The 24294-nt window shown below is 39.0% G+C and overlaps 1 protein-coding gene across 3 annotated transcripts in view; it reads left to right on the forward strand.

The window, feature by feature from the left end:
* Positions 1 to 23729, forward strand: part of GK5 (glycerol kinase 5) — a 79825-nt gene extending 56096 nt beyond the window's left edge. For all 3 annotated transcript variants that reach the window (XM_027544415.1, XM_027544423.1, XM_027544432.1), the window contains 5 exons: positions 8916 to 9010; positions 16627 to 16730; positions 17640 to 17699; positions 18580 to 18713; positions 21964 to 23729. In XM_027544415.1, the coding sequence (XP_027400216.1) occupies positions 8916 to 9010; positions 16627 to 16730; positions 17640 to 17699; positions 18580 to 18713; positions 21964 to 22109 (539 nt within the window). In that variant the 3' untranslated portion in view covers positions 22110 to 23729. The remainder of the gene's footprint in view (positions 1 to 8915; positions 9011 to 16626; positions 16731 to 17639; positions 17700 to 18579; positions 18714 to 21963) is intronic.
* The last annotated feature ends 565 nt before the right edge of the window (positions 23730 to 24294 follow it).

Consider the following 24294-nt stretch of genomic DNA (forward strand, 5'->3'; position numbering starts at 1 on the left):
CAATATTTTTTCTTCTTTAGTTGTTCCTTGTATTAATTTTGCTCCTTCCTAAAAGATGCAAAGGAAAAGCAGAATGACTTCACATGCCTCATTTAAAAAGAAAATCATTCCCTAGTTCCTTACGACAGCATGTGCACATTGCCAGTGGAAATCATTTCCACTGCTTTGCTGGCTTGAGGCTCAGTCACTGTGACTCTCAAATGATGAAGACTATTTTCTGGGAGATGGAACTAAATGGCCCTGACCTAGAAAAGTGATGTGTTTCCAGTGGAGGCATAAGGAGCCCCCCAAAGGCCAGTCCCATCTCTGGCAGGAAATAAACCATTGGACTGATTGAAGAGAGAGAGAATTCAGAGTTGAATTATTTACTTTAAAATTTTTATTATTAACAGAACTACGCAGTGATATTTATTAAATTACTGGTATATACCTGTCTGAAATTCATGCAAAAAGTTGACCTTTATTTTAATATATCTCTTTCTATTCTGAGAATTCACTGTAATATCTGTGAATTAATAATGGAATTATATTAATTATTAATTATAATTAATGATGTAAAATGAATTATAACAATATATAATACAATACAATATAAATATATGTAAATAATTATATGATTATTAATTACAATTAATTAATTCAGAAAAAAATAACTGAATTATATTCAGGAGAAACGCAGTGTATCAGAGCTTAATTAACCTGGTCATTTCCTTGGAGATGTGTATTCTGAGCCTTTGTGTCTTTGTGTGATGTTCTAGATTTTTTCCACTCTGAATGGTGGGTTCCTTCTACCCCTTTTCTGGGTTGAACACTTCAGGCTTAGGTGTAAAAGCTCTTCTAAGCCAGTTCCATCTTCATTTTTTAGATTTATTTTCTTAATCTTTTTACACAGGCCAGTTCTCTCTCACTTCTCCCCCTTACTCCCTATGTTAACGGCCCCATTTGAGTCCCTGTGGGATCATCTCTTTTTCCTTTTCCTCTGGTCCATCTCTGCTCCCCTTCACTCTGTGTTCTCTTTTGGTATCTCAATCTTAGAAATATGTTTATGTCTTCCAGCTTTTCTTCGCTTAACAGGTAATTGAGTGCTAAGTACAAGCCCGGAACTCCATGCTAGGAGACACGTGGGAGTAAGACAGATACTTCCTGCCTCATGAAGGTCATAGTCTAGCAGGAAAGGTGTGTGTTAAATGCATAATTGGGGAAAAACAACCAAAAAATAGTGTTAAATACCAGGAAGGAGAAGTATAAATAGAATCAATGATCCTTTTCTAAAGGGAGGGCTTTGTCTGGTATGGAGACTCAGAAGGCTTCTTTAAAGAAGTGATATTTCAGCTGAGCCCTGAAGGATTAACAAGAGTGATTGGACAAATGGGGGAGGCAGCTGGTCAAGGAGCAGCCCAAGCAGAGAGGACCAGCGAAGAAGGCCCTGAGGAGAGAGGAGCGCGGGCCATTTAAGGAACTGAAAGAATGCACTATTTCTTTTCTACAGCTGAGACAGTTCCCATCTCTCTTGTCCTCCAGTGATGTGGATCAGGAGACATCTTTTCCCTAGCAGTTTCATTTTTAATTGCTACATGCCACATCTGCCTGCTCCAGGCAATCCCCATCAGACTCTGAGCATACACTGAAAGTTACCCAGGACTCTTGTTTACTAGAAATAAAGTAAAACTGATTTCTTCTCTCTGGGTATCTTCCCAAGAGAGAGAATAGCCTCTCTCATTAGAGAAGATGAGATAAACATTCTCTCCTCTAGCAACTAATTAGGTGGTGGTGAATGGTTGTATGTCATTACTAGTGACTAGTGTCTTTGTTTATGGTCTTGCATCCCTCTTGCTTCCTGCTGGGACGACAAACAGTAAGGTAAATATGGCTGCAGCTGGCGTAAAGGAAGCCTTGAGCTGTCGAGGAGACTCTGCAGACACAGGGTCTGTAGAGGGCACCAACAGAGTCTTACTGGTGAACATACTAGAGGCTGTTGAGGACGCTATAGATGTTCACTATGGATTGAGCCGGCCGAGCCAAGAGCAGATCCCCTCAGCTGTGGAGAAGCAAGCGCTGGGCTTGATCACCCCAGGAGAGCCTAGTAGAGATGGATCCTGGTACTGATTTGTCTGATTACTCCTCCTCCAGGCTGAAGGGAGAGGCCTAATCTTTCTCATAGTTTGAGAAACCCCAGAGCCAAGGGTGTCCATTCCCTTACCTTTCACTGCCTGCCAGCCCCAACAAGCCTGACCTGAAAGAGAGCACAAAATATTTAAGGATACACAGCCCCTTGAAGGAGGGTGACCAAGTTCGATAAACTACAACAAACTAAATGTGAGATACATATTGATAGAGGAAAGATCAGAGGAAAAAAATATGTGACCAATAATAGTCTCTTTTCTGGAATATGAAAATGGAATTATGGAAACAGAATTATGAAAATGTAAAAATTGAAGAGAGAATTGAAAATAAACTTTCCTGAGCTGAAGAAAGACCTAAGTTTCAGAGTGAAATGGCTTTACCAAGTTAAAAAAGGTACGAACTAAGACAGTCTTAGGGAGATGAATTGTGTGAATCTCAAGAATAAAGAAAAGAGTCACGATAGAAAGGTTTGTTTCTAAAGAGGAGAGAATCAGATCAGCATGGAAGTTAGTTGCAAAGTTTGAAAAGTGGAACTACATCTCCATGTTACAGAGAAAAAAGAACAGTGAGCCAGTTTTCCAGGGTCCGACTAAGACATTCAGATTAAGTGCAGAAGGCACATGTCTTGGCCTTGCAGTAGATCTGTCTGAAGAAATTACGCAAAAGAACTAGAACAGAAAGTCTCAAAATGGAGAAGGCAAAGGATGCAAATAAAGTGATTCCAAATAAAAATATATTTTGTCCTGGTAGCAGGCCAGACTTCTCTTTGTTCTATTTTATTTGAGCTGCTCTTATACCAAACTGACTTAAGTTTTCTTACTGTAATGTAAATACTTTGTTTTCATACATTAAGAACATAGTTTTTGATATCCTTTTAGGAGATTGAATTGATCTTAATACCAAGAGCCCCTAATTAAACTAGGCTTAAAGATTTCATGTGTGTTCATGCTTGGTCTACAAAAGAAAGTAGTATTTCTGTTGGATGCTTCAAAATGCTATTCTTTTTTTCTTGCTTCCCACGGATGCTTTTAATTCTGTGATGTGTCATTTGTGGGGCAAATTGTTGATCAAGTATAGACAACAGAGTATACATGTTTTCTGGTTTTTGTTCTTCTTTCTGTTTCATTTATATTTTTGTTTCAAGTCTGTGTAAATCCCTTTTCTCACACACACACACACACAACAGCCACCACCACCAAATCCTTTTCTCAGTGCCATACTTGTAAAAGCAAGAGTGGAACATCGCAGCTTTTTATGTAATACGGTTAGAATAGTAGAATGAACAGTAAAAACAGTATTTAAATGGTACTTAGCCACCTGGAAACTTGAAAATATCTTTTCTAAGGTAGCATAGGGCCAAGGAAAGCATTTGAAACACAATTTAATAGCAGAAAGTAAAAAAAATGGCTGTAATTCTATAAAAAAGAAAATAAAAAAAACAATACTTGGAGGAAAATGATGAATGCTTATTAATAAGCAAATAAAGAGAAGCATTTTAAATTTCTAAGCCAAAAATGACAAAGGTATGCAAATCATGAAATTGAGAGAGAATAATAAAAAGTTAATTGGTAAACTGATCTCTTTTATTTTTTTTTCTTCTTTTAAACATCTCTGAGTTACGTATAAATACGTATATGGAGAGACAGAGGAGAAGAAGAGACAATGAGAACGGTTTCAGCTTTTTGTTTTGAAATAATTTCAAAATTGTAAAAATAGTACAAAAATTCTCATATACCCTTTATCCCAGATTTGCCGTGTTTCAACATCTTGCCATGACTGCCGTATCTGTCTGTCATCCACCCATTCATCTTTCCATCCAGTACGCTCTTGTTGTTGTTTAGTTGCTCAGTCATGTCTGACTCTTTGTGACCCCATGGACCGTAGCCCGCCATGTTCCTTTGTCCTTGAAATTCTCCAGGCAAGAATAATGGAGTGGGTTGACATTTCCTTCTCCAGGGGCTTCTCCTGACCCAGGGATCAAATCCTCATACCCGGTATTGGCAGGCGCATTTTTTACCATTGAGCCGCCAGCGAAATCCCCAATATGCTATAAAATAGATAAATATCTGTATAATTTTCTCAGCTCTTTGGTAATAGATTGCATGTATCTTACTCCTTTTCCTGTAGTATTTCACTGTGTTATTTCCTAAGAACATCTTCTTACTAATATTCTCCTCTTCCTAATATTCTTAGAAATACTATCTTCCCAAGAATAAGAATCCTTCAAGTGGGATTATTAACTTCAGAAAATTTAACACTGGGTCCAGTACTTTCATCAGATTTACAATCTACATTCCAGTTTTGTCATATGTCCCAATCCTGTCGTTCATGGCAATTTTTTCCACTACAGAATCCAGTCCAGGATTGCTTATGCATGTGTGTGTGTTAGTCACTCAGTCGTGTCTGATTCTTTGCAACTCCATGGACTGTAGCCCTCCAGGCTCCTTTGTCCATGGAATTTTCCAGGCAAGAATAGTGAAATGGGTAGCCATTCCATTCTCCAGGGGATCTTCCTGACCCGGGGATCGAACACGTGTCTCCTGCATTGCAGGCAGATTCTTTAGGGTCTGAACCACCAGGGAAGCCCAGGATTGCTTGTAATTTCCTTTAATCTAGAACAGTTTCCTCAGCTTTGCTTTGTTCTTCATGCCACTGATATTTTTGAAGAACGTCAGTTATTTTCTGAAATGTCCCTCAGTTTGGGTATTTCATGTCTTTGCGACCCCATGGACTGTAGCCTGCCAGGCTTGTTTGTCCATGGGCACTCCCGCCATGCCTTCCTCCAGGGGATCTTCCTGACCCTGGAATCAAACCCATGTCTCTTATGTCTCCTGCATTGGCAGACAGGTTCTTTACCCCTACCGCCACCTGGAAAGCCCTTTCATGTCTAGATCTAGGTAATGTATTTGCGCTAAAATTATAAATAAGTGATAATGTGTCTTTCTCAGGATACATACCTGGAAATGCAGAATGTCCCTTATTCCTGTTTTGATTCTGTTAATTTTTTTCACATGCATAAGATATTTTCTGATTTCTCTGTTGTATAATTACTATTTTTTTTTTGTCATAAGTAATATGTAGGTAGATAATTTGCGATTAGGTAATATCCCATTTTTCACCAAACTTCCCCCACCCCCTAAATTCAGGTTTCATTGGTATTTCATACCTGGATCAGTCTTCACTGTGATGGCTCAAAAAAATGGTGTTTTCTAATTCCATTTTCCACTCTGTTTATTAGTTAACATTCTGTTGTTATATTAGGAAGAGTCCTCCATTTCCTGTTATTATTGATATAAACTAATGGTTTCTTAGTTTATTCGGCAGGTTATAACTCTTCTAGTTCTTATGTATTTGTTTTAATTCTCAATAGTCCCAGATTTGGTCAGTGAAAATCTCCTCAGACTGGCCTCCGTGTCTTAGAAATGTCTATCTGTATTCTGTTTTTTAGCATTTTCTTAATTTCTGGCACAACGTGATAAGTTCATCTTGTGTTTTTTGTATCTGCCATCAAGTTTTCCAGTGAGCCCTGCCTCCTTTTAGGAGGAAATGGTATTTAAAACCAATGACTGAGGGAATTCTCTGGTGGTCCGGTGGTTAGGACACACTTTTATGGGAAGACCTGGGTTCAATCCATGGTTGGGGAATTAAGATGCCACGTGCAATGGGGTGCAGCCCTCCAAAATAAATAAATAAGTATCCAATTTCATAAATTAAAAAAAAATTTTTTAATATATAACAACAATGGCTAGAGCTAGAAATGTAGAAATGTATGTGTGTGTACGAGAGAAGGGTCCCAGTTTTATCCTTTTCTCTCCCTTTTTCCACATTGAGAACCCTAGTTCCCAACACAATATTATATACTCATTTGCTCAACCTTTAAATATACACCAAAGAATCTGAATTACTAGACCCATGCCACTGCAACATACAGCATTCAAAATTGTTTGCAGAATTGTTTTTTTTTCTTTATAGTAAGCGTATATGGTCAAACCATGCTATTCAAGTTCACTTGGATTAATTCTTTTTCTTCTCCCTTCACTGAGTTTATTAATTTGAAAAGAATCAGGTTTATTTGTTTTTGTTATCATTCAGTTTTAGTTTTCCCCGCTGCATCCTTTTTGAGTGCCTTTTTTTAAAATGTGGAATTTTAATGTGATTTCTAAGTAAAATTCATAAAAGGAGCAGTTGACTCCCTCTCCTATCCCTTCATCCTGTCTTCCTACCCCTTGTAGAGAGTCCCTTCATCAGTTTTTGGTTTATCTCTCCTATTTGTTTTTGCAAAAACTTGAAAATGCAATATTTTTTCTCTCTCATTCAGGTAGAATGAAAAAGCATTCAAAAAACAAGAACAAGGGGATTATTTCCCCACTCTCTGTTCTGTAGGAGACGCCTGGCTCCTCCTCCTCCTCAAATCAGAAAGAGAGGGCTTCCTCAGAAGCTCTTCATGATTTCTGCCAGTGTGCAGACCCAAGTTTCAGGTTTCACGCTGTCCCTGGCTCTAGGACAGGAGATATCAGAGAAAAGAAAAAAGAGGAAACTCACTGCCGGTTTGGTGGTAGTCACAGTCTCCTGGCTGGACTGCCTGCTTATTCTTTTGCGTCCTCAGATAGCTCTGCTGTAATCCATCCAGGATTCCATCCGGGCTTCTTGGTTGCGTTCAGTGGGAGAGACTGAGTGAAGTCTGTTCACTCCTAAAGACTTGCCGTCAAGAAGCTCATATGAGAACAGTTCAAGTAGAAGATGATTTAGAGAAATTCCTCAAGCAAGAACAGAATAACCAGTAAAGAATGTGAACAAACTAGATTTTTTTCCCCTGTTTCCTTGTCTGTTACCAAAATCTTCCCTCAAACCAGCCATTTAGTATAGTTTCCACATCTTGATTTTAAAAGTTAGACATTTGGACGTGATTTCTTAAATATATAGATTTTAAGAGCAGTATTTTCTTCTTAATATATTAGTTTTTGAAGTGTTACCTGGACATTTTGAACAAATGAACGTAACCTATGGATCTAAATAACTGTCATTTTGAGTAAAATTTGCAATAATTATTGAGCAGTCCATATTAATGTTTTATCACACGTGCATGCATGCTCAGTCATGTCCGACTCTTTGCGGCCCCATGGACCATAGCCCACCAGGTCCTCTGTGCATGGGTTTTCCTAGTCAAAAATACTGGAGTGGGTTGCCATTTCCTTCTCCAGGGGATCTTCTCAACCCAGGGATTGAACATGCATCTCCTGCATTGTAGTTTTATCATAAATGTTCCTTAATCTTCTTGTCTTTAATAAATTTTTCATTATTACTGTGTAAGGCCGACAATATTTATTATGACCAAGTCCTGATCCTTTTCATATAATCTATGCTGTCATTCTCACATGCTCATTCAGGAGTCACTTTACAAACAAATGTATCCAAATGGCCAGTGAAAAATATTTCATTAGTTAACAGAGAAGTAAGAAATCAAGCTATTGTGCAATTCCAGCTAATAGTGAAAATGAAAACCACAGACAGTATCAATTGTTAGTAAGAATATAGAGTAACTGGAACTCTCATATGGCTGAAGGAGCCTTAAAGTGAAAGTGAGGTCGCTCAGTCGTGTCTCACTCTTTGGGACCCCATGGACTGTAGCCCACCAGGCTCCTCTGCCGATGGGATTCTCCAGGCAAGAATACTGGAGTGAGTTGCCATTTCCTTCTCCAGGGGATCTTCCTGATCCAGGGATTGAACCCAGGTCCTCCCGCATTGCAGGCATACGCTTTAACCTCTGAGTCACCAGGGAAGCCTTAAATTGGTTTAAAAAAAAAACCCACTTTGGAAAATGATTTGGCAATGTCTGCTAAAGCTAGTGTAAATATGAAAATCCTAGGACTCGCAATTCCATCCCTTGGTTTATAACAACCAGAAATATGTACATATTCTTACCAAAAGGAAGATACACATGTATTTAAAGTGGCCTGTTTAAATTAGCCAAAAACTGGAAACTACCTATATATATATCAGCTGTAGAGCAGTTGAATGAATTGTGTTTGGTGAGAATGGAATATGATACAGCTATGAGAATGAGTGAAGCACAGCTGCTTGTAACAAAATGAAGGAAGCTCACACTTGAACAAAAGCAATTGGTATCTTGGTCTTGGTGTTGGCTTCCTGAGTGTATCCACACTGAAAATTCTTCTAGCTGTATACTTAGGATCTGTTTGTCTTCCTATGTTCATCTTCTTATATACTTCAGTAAAAAGGTATACTAAATTAGATCTTGATTTATTTTTGTTTGTTTTATAAAGATTGACTTTTAGTATATGTATCACCAGCCCTTTATAGAACTCATTAGATAGAATAGTCTTTCAGTTGACTCTCTTAGTTGTTATAGGTTAATATGGTTGACTGTTCTAGTCGTTATAGTAGCTGACCTAGAATGAGTGTTATCTTTAGGAGAATTTTTTTTTTAATGCCAAAAAACACATAGAATTGATTTTTGATCAGCCCAAATATATTTAAATGAGAAACTAAGGCCTGCTCATGCAAAGCCCATCTATGAGGGTCCTCTATTTCTCTTACTCCTTCCGTGGGCTGTAAACCTTTGCAGTGGGAGAACCCACTTAACACTAGAGCTGCTTGCCTTTTTGTTGACCCTTTTAAGTGAGCAACCTTTCACATAATATTTGTAGTAAATGTTGATGCAGGTGAATGATAGTCATGTAGCATAATTCTGTTGTCCCTCCCCAACCTCTTCGTTTTGTTTTAGGGTTTTTTTTTTTTTTTTCGGTTGTTGTTTGTTTTTGTTTTTGCAGATCTGTTCACAGATGCTGCTGAAACTGAAAAAATGGCCCAAAGCTTGGAAGATTCTGAAGGAGTTTATTTTGTTCCATCTTTTAGTGGATTGCAGGTATTTTTTTTTTTAAGTTAATTGCAATTACAAACATTTCCCTTTTCTTGTTGTTTAGTTACTCATTCATGTCTGACTCTTTTGTAGCCCATGTACCGTAGCCCATTAGGCTCCTCAGTCCATGGGATTATTTTGGCAAGAATACTGGAATGGGTTGCCATTTCCTCCCCCACAGGATCTTCCCACCCCAGGGATTGAACTCGCGTATCAGTGTTTGCTGCATTGCAGGCATATTCTTTATTGCTGATCCACCTGGGAAGCCCCTTCCCTCTTCTTACTCACAATTAATATTATATCTGCCATTCCCTTACCTGAAACTGTGAGCACTGAACAGAACTAAGGCGGGGAAGGTACTTTCCAGGGCTGAGAAGTTGTGTTTTTTCTTTAATGATTATCAAGCTTTGTTACAGTGTGTGTTTTTTTTTAAAACAGTGTTTTATTTCATTTTTATTTTTGGCTGCACCATGTTGCATGAAGGATCTTAGTTCTCCAACCAGGGCTGAACCTGTGCCCCCTGCATTGGGAGCACAGTCCACACCACTGGGCCATCAGGGAAATCCCGGAAGTTGTGTTTTGATCTGGCATGAATTCCACAAGAGGGAAGAGCAAATTCTCCTGGCTTCTGCTCAGAACTCCATCTCTGTGGAAACTGAGTTGGCAAGTTTATTATAGAACTTTTACATAAGACCTATGGTTACTTTATCATGACCAAAAATAGCCATTTCTCAGTGGGGGAAAATAGATCAGTAAATTGGCATTCTTTACTTACAGGAGGTATACCACTGAGAATTAGAAAAGTAATGTTAAGGTATATACTACACCAATATTTTTCAGTTGTTTATAAGTTTCATTAACATTTTTTTTTTAAATCAGACTTTCTTTTGGTTAATTGTTGTGGTGTGGGATGTTGGTTACTTTGCCTAACTAAAAAGTGAACTCAGTAAAAGGCTTGATTTTATAATATTTAATTTTGTATTTAATTGAAAGATCTGTGATATTGTCTCTAATTTTAGCATATTGTTGCAAAGACTTTTAAAAACTGTTTCCAGGTGTAGTATTATATAAACAATATAAACAAAATTCCTTTTGCAGGTGGGGAGGTGGAATTAGTCCTTTTAATACTCCTCTAAATCTCTCCACTAAATATTTTCTCTTTCTAAAAATAAAAATTTCTCCTCCTTCTAGTCTATTCCATACTCAAGCAATCAGTTACAAGAAACCCCAAATTTAAAAGTTTGGATGGGGACTCCCTTGGCAGTCCAGTGGTTAAAACTCCCCACTTGCAGTGCAAGGGGCATGGGTTTGATCCCTGACCAGGAAACTAATATCCCTCATGCCATGCATCATAGCCCAGAAAACATAAGACAAAACAAAACAAAATAAAAGTGTGGATAATGTAGAATCTGGTGAAAAAGAATTAGATAGAATTAGATCCAGGGTAGTTTTAAATCCCTAAAATTACCATATTTTCAAACTAGAGTTTTAAACGAGCATTATTTTAATATCTGTGAGAATTTCCTTCTGTATACTTTATCCTAAAAGACTAAGAGGTTATAGACTACATATAGAGATTGTATTGCATCTTCTTCAGAGCAGTGCGAGGCACCTGATGATCATCCATGCTAGGACAGGGAGTGCAGAATATTTGTCTGATTGAGGTTTGAGGGGGACGATTAGATGAAGAGTTGTCATCAGCAAAGGGAGGGTTTAATTAGTTGACTGTGGATTCTTCCCTTTTTGAAAAATGTGCTGTGGGACCTTGCTGTGACTATCTTGGCAGCTCTGTCTTTAACTTCTCAACCAACTGATATCCCTGTAAAAATAATATGAAATATATAATTAAAAACCCCAAAGTAACGCTAGAGTCCTAAAGATTAGACCCCACTGTCACTCATATGGTTTTTAATTTTGTGTTGCTCACAGAGTATCCCTGCCTTGCCTTGCGTGTAAACTGGCCATGTGTTGAGGTGGGGTGGGGGAGGACCACAGGACAGTTATTTCCTAATGTAAAATGAAACTCTGAATTGGAAACTGAAAGTTAATTCAAACAACAATAGTGCGTTGATACTAAGCTGTTCGGAAAATAGTGGGGAGATCACTCATAAGCTGCCAGCATCAACAACTAGAGAAAATGCGGGTTAGGAGAATGGAAGGAAGGGTCATGTGTCTGTGATACTGCCTTTGATTTTAGAATACTGTTAAAACTGCAGATAGTGGAAGGCAGGATATTAAAGGCTTCTGATAACCTCAGGGGTGTCAGAGAAAGGGACAGCCCTTTCTTCAAGGACAGACGAACTTGTGGGACAGCCACAGTAGGGAATGGGCCAGAGGGGCTAGAGCATGGGGTTGGACACTGGGTGGCATTGATTGGTGCAGCCACTGTGGCTTTGTCTAGGGAGGGGGTTGCTAAACTAGAGCATCACTCACAGGTATCAGAGGCAAGCATCAGTCATCATTTACTTGATGCTAAAGTTACTGTGACATTGGCCGTACATAGTAGAGTGGACAGGACCTTGAGCTAAGTGCCAGTCTTCAGCAGATGAGTAGGCACACTCCAGTGAGTGTTCTTAGATTTGCAAGGAATGGGCTTGCTTACCTCCACTCCCCCAGGAGGAGCTGTCTATCCACACACTCCTGAGCATTGGGAATGGAAAGGAGTTAGCAGCTGACTTGGTAATTCTCAGTGTTCTTCTCTGTGGTTTCTGTCTCTCTGTGGTTCTGCTTTTTTCTTCTCCTTACCAGCTTTGCTCTGTACCCTTTCTTCCTTATAGCTTCTGTTTATTGTCATTCATATCCTTCAACTTTCTGCCTTTTCACAGTTTGGAAATAAATACAGCCTTCTTCCACCTCGTGCAATCTTTTCCCATCAGCTCCCTCTGAAGAGTTTCCTCGTTCACATTTCCAGGGGAGGAGTCTGATTGGGTTTCCTTGTGTTTTCAAGCCTCGGTAGACTTTGAGTCCGTTGTGTTCATACCCTGCAGTTGTGGTGCTAGCAGTGGGTCTGGGGCTTAAAACATGGCTGCTTTAGGCAAGGATTCAAGTGGTTTGCTATGACCTCCTCTCCCTGTGGCCAGCAGAGACTGGGAACTCCCCCTCTAGTTCTATGATCACTGCGACGTCTGAGCCATGGAAAGGGAAAGGGAGATAAAGCATGGTGTTGATACAGACCTTAGCAAACGTTGACAGCAGAGGTATAGTGGCCAACAGTGGTCATGGGAGACTAGAACAGTGTCCTCCTGGTCCTGGGGTGTGGAAGCCTGAGGACCTGCCACTGAATGGCTGTGATTGAAGCCATTTGTCCAGCCCAGAGCCAGGCTTGTTAGAGCAACCAACCACAAAATCAGTGGAAGACACATCTCAGAGTTACTTAAGGGTTAGGGGAGTTGATTTACAATGGAAGGGAATCTTGAGAAAGCATAGTGAAAGAGTTATGAAGAAATTGAGTAGTAGTGGGAAGGATTTGAATAAGAAATGACAACTAAAATTAAAATTGTGAGAGGATGTCCCTGGTGCTCCAGGGATTTGGACTTTACCTCCCAGTGCAGAGTGTATGAGTTTGAACCCTGGTCAGGGAACTAAGATGCTACATGCCTCACTGGCCAGAAAAACACCAAGACATAAATATTAGAAGCAGTATTGTAACATATCAATAAAGACTTTTAAAATGGTCCTCATCAAAAAAAAAAATCTTAAACTAAAAATTGTAGTGACAGCTAACCTGTGAATATATACTGTGTCTTGGGCACTGTCATAAATTCTTCACATGTGTTGTCTTATTTAACACTCAGTAACTCAATAAGTTACACAATTGCACTCATCTCACACGCTAGTAAAATAATGCTCAAAATCCTCCAAGCCAGGCTTCAGCAATACGTGAACCGTGAACTTCCTGATGTTCAAGCTGGTTTTAGAAAAGGCAGAGGAACCAGAGATCAAATTGCCAACATCCGCTGGATCATGGAAAAAGCAAGAGAGTTCCAGAAAAGCATTGATTTCTGCTTTATTGACAATGCCAAAGCCTTTGTGTGGATCACAATAAACTGTGGAAAATTCTGAAAGAGATGGAAATACCAGACCACCTGACCTGCCTCTTGAGAAACCTGTATGCAGGTCAGGAAGCAAGAGTTAGAACTGGACATGGAACAACAGACTGGTTCCAAATAGGAAAAGGAGTACGTCAAGGCCGTATATTGTCACCCTGCTTATTTAACTTATATGCAGACTACATCATGAGAAACGCTGGACTGGAAGAAACACAAGCTGGAATCAAGATTGCCGGGAGAAATATCAATAACCTCAGATGTGCAGATGACACCACCCTTATGGCAGAAAGTGAAGAGGAACTCAAAAGCCTCTTGATGAAAGTGAAAGTGGAGAGTGAAAAAGTTGGCTTAAAGCTCAACATTCAGAAAACGAAGATCATGGCATCCGGTCCCACCACTTCATGGGAAATAGATGGGGAAACAGTGGAAACAGTCTCAGACTTTATTTTTTGGGGCTCCAAAATCACTACAGATGGTGACTGCAGCCATGAAATTAAAAGACGCTTACTCCTTGGAAGCAAAGTTATGACCAACCTAGATAGCATATTCAAAAGCAGAGATATTACTTTGCCAACAAAGGTCTGGCTAGTCAAGGCTATGGTTTTTCCATTGGTTGTGTATGGATGTGAGAGTTGGACTGTGAAGAAGGCTGAGTGCCAAAGAATTGATGCTTTTGAACTGTGGTGTTGGAGAAGACTCTTGAGAGTCCCTTGGACTACAAGGAGATCCAACCAGTCCATTCTGAAGGAGATCAGCCCTGGGATTTCTTTGGAAGGAATGATGCTAAAGCTGAAACTCCAGTACTTTAGCCACCTCACACGAAGTGTTGACTCATTGGAAAAGACTGATGCTGGGAGGGATTGGGGGCAGGAGGAGAAGGGGACGACAGAGGATGAGATGGCTGGATGGCATCACTGACTCGATGGACGTGAGTCTGAGTGAACTCCGGGAGTTAGTGATGGACAGGGAAGCCTGGCGTGCTGCGATTCATGGGGTTGCAAAGAGTTGGACACGACTGAGCGACTGAACTGAACTGAACTCAATAAGGTAGAGAATACTTGCATCATTCCATTCTGAAGCTGAGGAAACTGAGATTTGGAGCCATTCTGGCACTTGGCAGACAAAGATTCTTTGGACAAGAATCCTTGTCTAAAGCAGCCATGTTTCAAGCCCCAGACTGGCAGCCTCACACAGCCAGTGAGTGACACAGCTAGCTTGTAGGACTCTGAAGTCCAGGTTCTTAACCAGTCTGCCAGGCTGTTTCCTGATGTAGCATAATATATTCTTATAATGCTAAGACAACTAGAGCCAGAGGAACTTACTTTTATGGTCTAGATTGACAACGATAAGAGACATGGGGGCATGAACCATCCTGCAAGCCCCCAGGAAATTAGGCTGAAGTTCGCTGGGGACAAGGGCCTGCTGGGGCAGGTAGTCTGTGCCCCAGGCAGGAGTCTGCGGATTTTGCTCAGGGGACCACACAGAGTTTTGCTGAGTCCTGTTGTTCCTGGTCTGTTGATGGTTCTGGAGAGCTCCCTTGTTGGGCTTGGCAGTGACAGATTGGAGGTGCGGCTGGAAGCTGTCTGCCCTGGCAAGATGTGACCAGGCCTTTTCAAAGGACCTTGTTTTTCCTGTTTTATCATCCCAAACAGAGATTCACTTGGATTAACAAATGCAGGGACATTGTAACCTGTAAAGAAATTTTTAGGTTTCCATGGAATTTATAACCCCTCAAGTTGGCTTATTACTAATGGTAAAATATGTTCATAGCTATTGGTACAAGAGTGATTTCAGGCCAGTTCTATCAAGATTTTATGTGGTATATTGGAAGAAGTCATTTTTATGCAGGAAAAAAACCGTAGGAAAGGAATTCCCTGACAGTCCAGGGAAATTTCACTGTCAGAGGGTGGGTTCAATGCCTGGTGGGGGAACTGAAATCCCACAGGCCACGTGGTGTGCCCAAAAAATAAAAATAAAAAAATAGCATACTGTGCTGTACTTGGTCGCTCAGTCGTGTCCAACTCTTTGCGACCCCATGGACTGTAGCCCACCAGGCTCTTCTGTCCATGGGGATTCTCTAGGCAAGAATACTGGAGTGGGTTGCCATGTCCTCCTCTAGGGGGTCTTCCCAACCCAGGGATCAAATCCAGATCTCCCACATTGAAGGTGGATTTTTTACCATCTGAGCCACCAGGGAAGGCCTAGCATACTACTAGGGACTAATTGAACTGGTTGAGTCTGACCCATCTTTGTTTTACTGTGTTCTGTCATTTGGTATATACACCAGCTCTATTTTGTGTCAGCTTTTACTGTGTAAATCACCAAAAGGTATTAATGATTGTGGAAAATTATCAAAATAAAATCACAGGAGGAGGAACATCTAGGTCATGGTAAAGATAAGACATAAAGCAGAATTTCTTCAGTTGAGACATTAGGAAAAGTATTGTTTGTTCGTGGATTCAGCAGATATGTATTGATCCCTTGTGAGGGGCAGGTGCAGTGCCAGGCCCCAGAGATACACGTGAACACGTCAAATGAGTTTCTGCCTGTCATGCTAACAGTGTAGCGGGGAAGATGAAGTTTCAACAAACACAGATACATGTGATGATAAACTGTGGCACGTGATATGATGAGGAGTTACAGGATTCCATAAAAAAGTAGATGGTGGGGAACCTGATTTAGTCTCTGAGATTAGAAGTTTTCCCAGAGGAAGCTGAGCCAAATTGTGGAAGGGGAGTAGGATTAACTAATAGGAGGTGTGGTAGAAAGTTTTCCAGGTAAAGGTGTGTCAGGCCCTGAAGTTAGAAGGTGCTTCCGGGCACCATTATTTCCTGACAGCCCCAGCCTGTCCCTCCATCATGACCTTGTGTAGGTGTGTTGAAACAGTTCTGCCTGTTTCCTTCAGAGACGGCAAGCTCTGACAGGAACTCTGTGTTTCAGTCTCCTGTCTCAGAATCGTCTTGCATTTCTGGCAATGCGAAGAAGAGTCCAAACTTCATCTGGTGAATGCCTAATTCCAGCTCAAGATTATGGCCTTTTCAACGCAAGTGTTAGGTTGAGTCATTTCTGATGTTAGTCAGTAATACTATGTAAACTAAGAAATAGAGTTTAGTTTGAAAGTCTGACACTATATTGGATATAAATTATGACACTGAAAAACACATTTTTTTGCATTGTGGTTTTATTGAAGTCTTAACTTAGTATCTTCAAAAAGCCTTTCTACTTAGCAGACAATCTTGGAGAAAAGGGGAAATACTAGCATTGCTTTACATGTATCTAGCTAAGCATTTCATAATTTATTACTCTGGGCTTCAAACCCTTTTCTTTGTAGAGGCGCAAACAGAAGATCCGACTCACAAATCTAATATCTGTGACTCAAACTTGCTTAAGTCCTATCAAAAAGTTATTTGAATAATTGACATAATTTGGGGGCTGTCGTTTATGTTAAAACTGTCTCTAAATAAGCATTCTTTTCTCCTAAAATAGCTATATTTTTATTGTTTTAATATACTTTCAAGTCTATAGATATAATTTAGAGCAATAATTGTATATTCTTACTGTCTCTTACTTTAGGCTCCATTAAATGACCCCTGTGCATGTGCCTCTTTTATGGGTTTGAAGCCTTCCACCAATAAATACCACCTTGTTCGAGCAATATTGGAGTCTATAGCTTTCAGGTACCAGAACCTGCCCTAAACTACCCCCTCCTCACAGAGTATTGCTATTTCCTTTTATTAATTTCTACTAAACTAAATTAAAATTTTTTCTTAATTTTAATTCTTTATACCTTTAGTTTAATTCATACTGAATATGGCCCAGCTAGCTCAGTCAGTAGAGCATGAGACTCTGAATTCATACTATATGATATAATCTATTCTTATTGCTCTTTGCTATTTTTTTGCATCTTTTTTCTGCAATTAATAGTACCAGTACCACTTTAGATTTGATATCTGAAAATTGAATGATTTTTAAAATATATAATTTATTATGAATAAAAAATTCAAAATTTGTACTTTGAAAAGTTTTTGTTTTCTCATTCATAAAGGAGAATTCTAACTAATAATGCTGCTGTGATACTCAAAGATTGATTCACCAAGACTATTCTTTCTGTATATTTCCTTTGGTCTTTTTGTTATGAGTCAGGTGTAGCTTATTAAAATTAAGAATGCAACTGTCATGAATGGATCTAATGGAACACTTGTAATGTTTACCTTTTCTCTGATTATAAAATCATTAATTTTTATATTTTATGATTTTTAAAAAATGCCATTTATGGTGTGTCATCCATACCTATTAAATGGATACTTGCTTTACATTTGTATTTGCAAGAATGGTAATAGATTAAATTAAATTCTGAAAGAAAAAGTATGTTCTCTTGTATCACAGTGAAAAACAGAAGGCCCTGAGTCTCTTGCTTATTTGAGCATCTGTTACTGATGTCCAGTTAGCATATTTAATGTTTTCTTTTGCATATTTTATAAATATCATGTAAATAAAACCACAGTTTTTACTATTCTAGATTGGAAAAAATAGAAAATTATTATGATATGAATTGCCTCTAAGTAGTTTCTTTGTTTTTTAACTAGAAACAAACAGTTATATGAGACGATGCAGAAAGAGATCCATATTCCTGTAAGAAAAATCCGGTATGTACACTTTGTTTCTAAGAGATTTCATTAGAAATTAGAAATTAGTGCTAGCTGCTATTGGTATTTTCATCATTAGGATTATTCAGGATTTCAGAAAGAACTTATGCTTACCTTCTTTGCAACGAAATTCTTGGTCATAGGAATTTGGAGAGGACGGAAAGCTAATTTTGGATTTAAGGAAAATATAGACCAATATGGAATTTGAGAGGCTCTGAGCACCTATATCGGAGAAGGCAATGGCAACCCACTCCAGTACTCTTGCCTGGAAAATCCCATGGACGGAAGAGCCTGGTAGGCTGCAGTCCATGGGGTCGTTAAGAGTTGGACACGACTGAGTGACTTCGCTTTCACATTTCACTTTCATGCATTGGAGAAGGAAACGGCAACCCACTCCAGTGTTCTTGCCTGGAGAATTCCAGGGACAGCGGAGCCTGGTGGGCTGCCGTCAATGGGGTCACACAGAGTCGGACACGACTAAAGTGACTTAGCAGCAGCAGCAGCAGCAGTAACACCTATATGTATATTATAAAAATCTTTAATGTTTCTTTTTTGAGTGTGTGGGTATCCTTTTATTATGGAAGCTGTATTTTTTGCCAGAATGTCCAAATGAATTTTTATGTTAGCTTAGTTCACTTGGGCACTAGTCCCAGGACAAGCCGGGCAGGTAGGAAAATTGATGGCAGGAACAAGGAAAATGTTTAAAAATTGTGATCTTCAGGTCAATGCTAAGTGATATAATTTTGGAATTAAAAAGTTAAACTTTAAAAATAAAATCAAGGCTCTAAACAAAGATGTGTGGGTCTTTTTTTAAAAAAGAATAATAATGTTTTTATGCTTTTGTTACAGTAATTTATCTCCAATATCTTGCTCCCCACAGGGCAGATGGAGGAGTTTGTAAGAACAGTTTTGTTATGCAGATGACTTCAGACCTGATTAATGAGACTATAGACAGACCCGTCCACATTGATATGTCCTGCTCAGGCGCAGCTTCTCTAGCTGGCCTTGCTGTTGGTATGTGTGGGTTTTATGAAAATGAGAACTGTCTTGCAAAACCATTTCTTACAGATAGCATTTCTCCTCTCAAAGCACAAAATTACACCAAAGATCTGGAAAGCCTTGGTGGCCATATACTCCATACATGCATGCCCTTCACTAATAAAATACTCCTATGACCCATACTCTGCTATGGTGGGTCTAGCTGCACCTCTTCTATTCTTGCTGCTCTCCTTCAGTGAGAAGTATGAGGCCAGGAAAATTAATTCTCAACTGCTCTGGTCTTTAGCTTGGGAGTCTCTCTGGGTAAACTTTCTGATTAGATAAGCTTGTCTTTGGCATTATTGTTGTGTAGTTGCTAAGTCCTATCCAACTCTTTTGCAACCCCATGGACTGTAGCCTGCGGGCTCCTCTGTCCATGGGATTTCCCAGGCAAGAATACTAGAGTGGGTTGCAGTTTCCTTCACAAGGGAATCTTCCTGACCCAGGGATTGAACTTGCGTCTCCTGCATTAGCAGGCAGGTTGTTTACCACTGAGCCACCAGGGAAGCCATCTTTGGTATTAGAAACCACTTTATTCTTCTACTTGTTGAACATTTGTCTAGCTCCTGTTACCACAGTCACTGCTGGGATTAAAGTTTAAATGACATAGTCCCAGTTATGGGAGTCTCCATTGGGAACACTCAGGCAAACCAACCCATTATTTTGCGATAAACCCAGTGAAAAGCTGCAGTATGAGGCAATAGGTGTAGGTTTTCCCAGAGGAGACAATGTATAGTTCAGTTTTGAACGGGTTGGCACACAGCCAGGTGAGGAGAGACTAGAGGGTGAGGGGTCCAGTAGTGAAGGCAGTTCGTGCAAAGGTCCTGGCCCATTCTGGTGCTGATGAATGAGAGCAAGAGGGGAGGCTGGGGAGGTACAGATCTGTCCAGTCACAGGGCCTCTTCATAAAGAGGAGTTTGGACTTGATCTTGAATGCATAGGGGAGCCACTGAAGAATTTTAAGCAGAAGGATATGGATAGATCTACATTTGAACAGATCGCTTTGGCAACTAGTGTTTTCACTAATTAGTTGGGAGGCCAATTAGAGGGTTCCCTAGGGAGCAGGAAGTGACTCTTCCTTGAGACTGTGGGAGTGTCTTCCTGTGTTCCTGTATGGAAGGGAGGAGCGTTTGTACAAAACAAGATATCTTACACTTCAAAGTTTAGGCTATTATTTATTAATTAAAGTTATGGACCGAAAAAGCATCAAATCAAATTAAGGTCATCTTAATCTTTATTCTACTAAAAATTTGTTATCTTGGAATAAAATTGAAACAGTTACTTTCATGTGTTCATTGATGTTTGATTAATTCAAGTTGAAGAAAATAATTATCCCTTAAATTATCATTGTCATTCAAAAATGTTAGTTCCTCTATATATTTCAGCTCTTAAGTTTAATATAGTTGATGTTGTTTTTATTAATTTCACATGCCTAACTGAGCAAAATTGGAACTATAATAAGAAAAATGTTCTAAGTATGTAAACAACTCTTGAAAATTGGATAAATTAAGCTTATCATTACAGTAAGCCAAATGCTCATAAGCATTCCAGTATTGTTTATAAGGTTAAGCAAATTGTTCTACACTTATCACCATATGAAACTAAGTATGTCAGATTCTCTTGAAGCCAGCTACAATCTGAGGTATAGCAAAGAGGTGGACATGACTGGGCAGACACTACTACTAAATAAAAAACACAGGCATATTATTCTCACACATAACATAGTGACTTTAATTGTATTTACTTCATTTGTATTTAATTTCAAAACAAAGATACTTTACTAGCTATAGGGAGCAGTTTTACCTTCTTGGAAAATCTGAAATTTCTTTTTTTTTTTTTAAATAATGATTATGTTATATTTATTTGGCTGTGTCAGGTCTTAACTGTGGCATGCAGACTCTTAGCTGCTGCATACGGGATCTAGTTCCCTGACCAGGGATCGAACGCAGGCTACCTGCATTGGGAGGGCAGAGTGTTAGCCACTGGACCACCAGAAAAGTCCTAGAAAATCTGAAATTTCTGATTGGATTATTTCTCTCTCAGAAAATTTAGACATGGAGGCTATGTAGATTCTCTGTATTTTCAAAATTCACCCAGAAACTGGGTGTGTTCAATACATATTTAATAAAATAACTCTTAAAAATATGCAAGAATTAAAAAAAAAAATATGCAAGAATTGACTCATTGGTAAAGACTCTGATGCTGGGAGGGATTGGGGGCAGGAGGAAAAGGGGATAACAGAGGATGAGATGGCTGGATGGCATCACTGACTTGATGGACATGAGTCTGAGTGAACTCCGGGAGATGGTGATGGACAGGGAGGCCTGGCGTGCTGCAGTTCATGGGGTCGCAAAGAGCTGGACATGACTAAGCAACTGAACTGAACTGAAAAATGTATATGCCTTTAAGTGTAAATAATAAATTCTAAAAATAAGAATTTTAAGAACATATTTATTTTCATGACTAGATTTATCCAATTGTGTAGTATACTAAGAAAAACTATTTCTAGTCTTTTAATAACTTCTATAAATTAATATCTTTAAATACAATTTAAAATGCTGACTTTGTAAATAGAAAGAATGTGACCTGACAGAAAACATTAGAAGAAAGCCTTGCATGAAATGTAATAGTTTTAAAAAGAAAGTATTTATTATATTAATTCCTAAGTTTGAATTTTGTGTTTATCCTAGGGAATTGCTTCTTACTTCCAAGATATATGATAGAAATCTTAATTTAGGGAATTCCCTGGTGGTCGAGTGGCTAGGATTCAGTGCTTTCATTGCCATGGGCCCGGGTTCAGTCCCTGGTCAGGGAATTAAGGTCCTGTGCAAGTTGCGCAGCATGGCCGAAAAAAATCTTAATTTATCCTTTTTTAAGAATTGTATAAAAAGAAAGTATACTATTTCTTACTTGGTTTTTTTCTTTCTTTCTTAATAGCTATTCATGAAATTAAATGATGGCAAGATATGGTTATTCTAGAAATGATTTGGTGCCCTTCCATACAGAAATTACTCTGCTAGTTAGAAACCAAAAGGTTTTTGTTAAATCCTAGTGTATATTATTCCCAGGGATAGTCAATCTAACAAAGTTCAAAGCAACAAAACTTTTGAATTGTGCTTTAAAGTAGTGACTGTTTACCTTTGCACCAGTTCACATAGCTTTGTAGGTAAACTTTTTGGGCTCATTATTTGCCTTCAAACTTGAGAATAAATTTTTTCATCTATAGGGTTTTGGAGTGACAAGGAGGAGCTAAAGAAACTGAGGCAAAGTGAAATGGTTTTCAAGCCCCAGAAGAAATGGCAAGAATATGAAGTGAATATGGGGAACTGGGTCAAAGCCGTGAAACGCTCCATGAATTGGTATAAGACGTAATCCTGGTGGAATGACTGAAACCACAGAGGGCTGATCATCGGAGGGCTGATCATCGTGATGTGCAGCTGAGACAAAGCTCAGGAATAACAATGAGACCGACCCTGACCAAGAAAAGACTTAAACTGAGCTTTGCAACCCCAGAGAAAAAGCACTGCTTTTTGTAAAACAAAACAAAATACTCATTAAAAAAAAAAAATGTAAACCTTGGTGAGAGATTATAAGGTAACAATACCTCAGAATTTCTGAATCTTCGTTTTGTACCAAATTCTAAAGGACATTAGCCATTTCCAACCATGTTTTGAGTCTCACGGGGCCTCCTCCTTTTTATACCGCGCCCAAATGAAATAATTGTTTACTGTCTGAGTTAATCGTTCCAGGTCAAGCATCATTCATGTTTTGTTCCAAAATGATGTGGAAAGTGTTCCCGTAATTCTTTAAAATTGAGTGAGCTACTCAAAGTCCATAGAGATAAAAAGAAAGAAGATGACTGAGGAAACGTGGAATTTTGAAACATCAGTATTTTTTGTTTAAAGCCGTAATTGTTCAATGTTGTATCCAATAGTAACTCAATATGTCTCTCTCAGACAGGCTTATTTGATGGCCAGTGGTTTCCTTTATTGAGCTTAAAGGCGCTGCCTTAATTTTCCCTTGTTTAAAAAGCTGAGCTTTTTTTATATATTGCAAAACTCTGAAAAAAAATAATTTTAGTTAATAAAACCAAAAAGATTATCGATTCATAAGGAACAAGAAGTACTGGGTTGGCCAAAAGTTTCCATAACATTTTATGGAAAAACCTGAATGAACTTTTTGGCCAACCCAATACTTCTCAGATAGCATTTCTTTCAAAAATTTCTGGCTGACGTATAACATCTCATTTTTTATAAAATGCAGGTGGTAAATATAAATCTTGCCTTTCTTCTCTTGTTCTTTTTGTTGAGATGCTAGTATAAACATCTTTTGTTTTCATTAAGTGCCTAGTTGACAGAGCTTCCTTTGAAGACAGTGCCCTAATTGATCGGCGACTCAAGAATTGCCTTCATTGGGATATTTTACTTGTGTGTTGGTGTCTTATTTTAGTCCAGTCTACTCATCTCACCAAGATCCCTGCTGATGGGATGGGAATGCAGTTGTGCTAGTGACTGCCCCTCACGCACTGAGCCAGAGATCACAGGGAGGAGCAGGGAGAGGTCTCCATTGTCAAACTCTCTTTATAGAAACAAGGTTGAGGGGTGAGAGTTGTGAGAAGCTTCAGGCCAGGTGTAAAGTCATCCTAAGACAAGTTGATCACCTTCCAGCATGTTCTCATGTTATTTGCCCCTCCCTACTTATGGACTGGGTTCCTTTTTTTTTTTAATTGATTACAATGATCAATTAAATATAATTGATTTACAATGTTGTTAGTTTCTGCTGTACAACGAAGTGAATCAGCTGTCTGTATACATATATACATATATCCCCTTCCTCTTTGACCTCCCTCCTTTCTCACCCCATCCCAAGTTCCTTTTAGATTTGTAGCAATAATGTATTTCCCTTTTAGGCTTTATCACATAAAGTCCTACAGTTACAGAGCTAGCTGCTAGATAATAATGTAATTAAAGAAGTGACTATTTTTTTTTTCAATTTTAAATTCATTTATTTTTTAACTAAAGAATAATTGCTTTACAGAATTGTGTTGGTTTCTACCAGACATCAACATGAATCAACCATAGATATACGTATGTCCCCTCCCTTTGGAACCTCCCTCCGATCTCCCTCCCCATCCCACCCCTCTAAGTTGATCTAGAGGCCCGGTTTGAGTTCCAAGTTGTACAGCAAATTCCCATTGGCTGTTTATTTTCCATATGGTAATGAAGAAGTGACTTACAGAATTTTGCCGTTGCTATCACATATGTCCATTTCAGAGACCAATAGCGAAGTGAAAATCGCTCAGTCGTGTCCGACTTTTTGCAACTCCATGGACTATACAGTCCATGGAATTCTCCAGGCCAGAATACTGCAGTGGGTAGCCTTTCCCTTCTCCAGGGAAACTTTCCAACTCAGGGATTGAACCCAGGTGTCCCTCACTGTAGGCAGATTCTTTTGCAGCTGAGCCACGAGGGAAACCCAAAATAGTCATAGTGGGAGACAGAAAAGATCACAGATACTGGATTTGGAAATATTTTTGTTAAACGTTGGTGTTTTGTTT

Source organism: Bos indicus x Bos taurus, chromosome 1 (genome assembly GCF_003369695.1).
Source record: "Bos indicus x Bos taurus breed Angus x Brahman F1 hybrid chromosome 1, Bos_hybrid_MaternalHap_v2.0, whole genome shotgun sequence".
Lineage (NCBI taxonomy): Eukaryota > Metazoa > Chordata > Mammalia > Artiodactyla > Bovidae > Bos > Bos indicus x Bos taurus.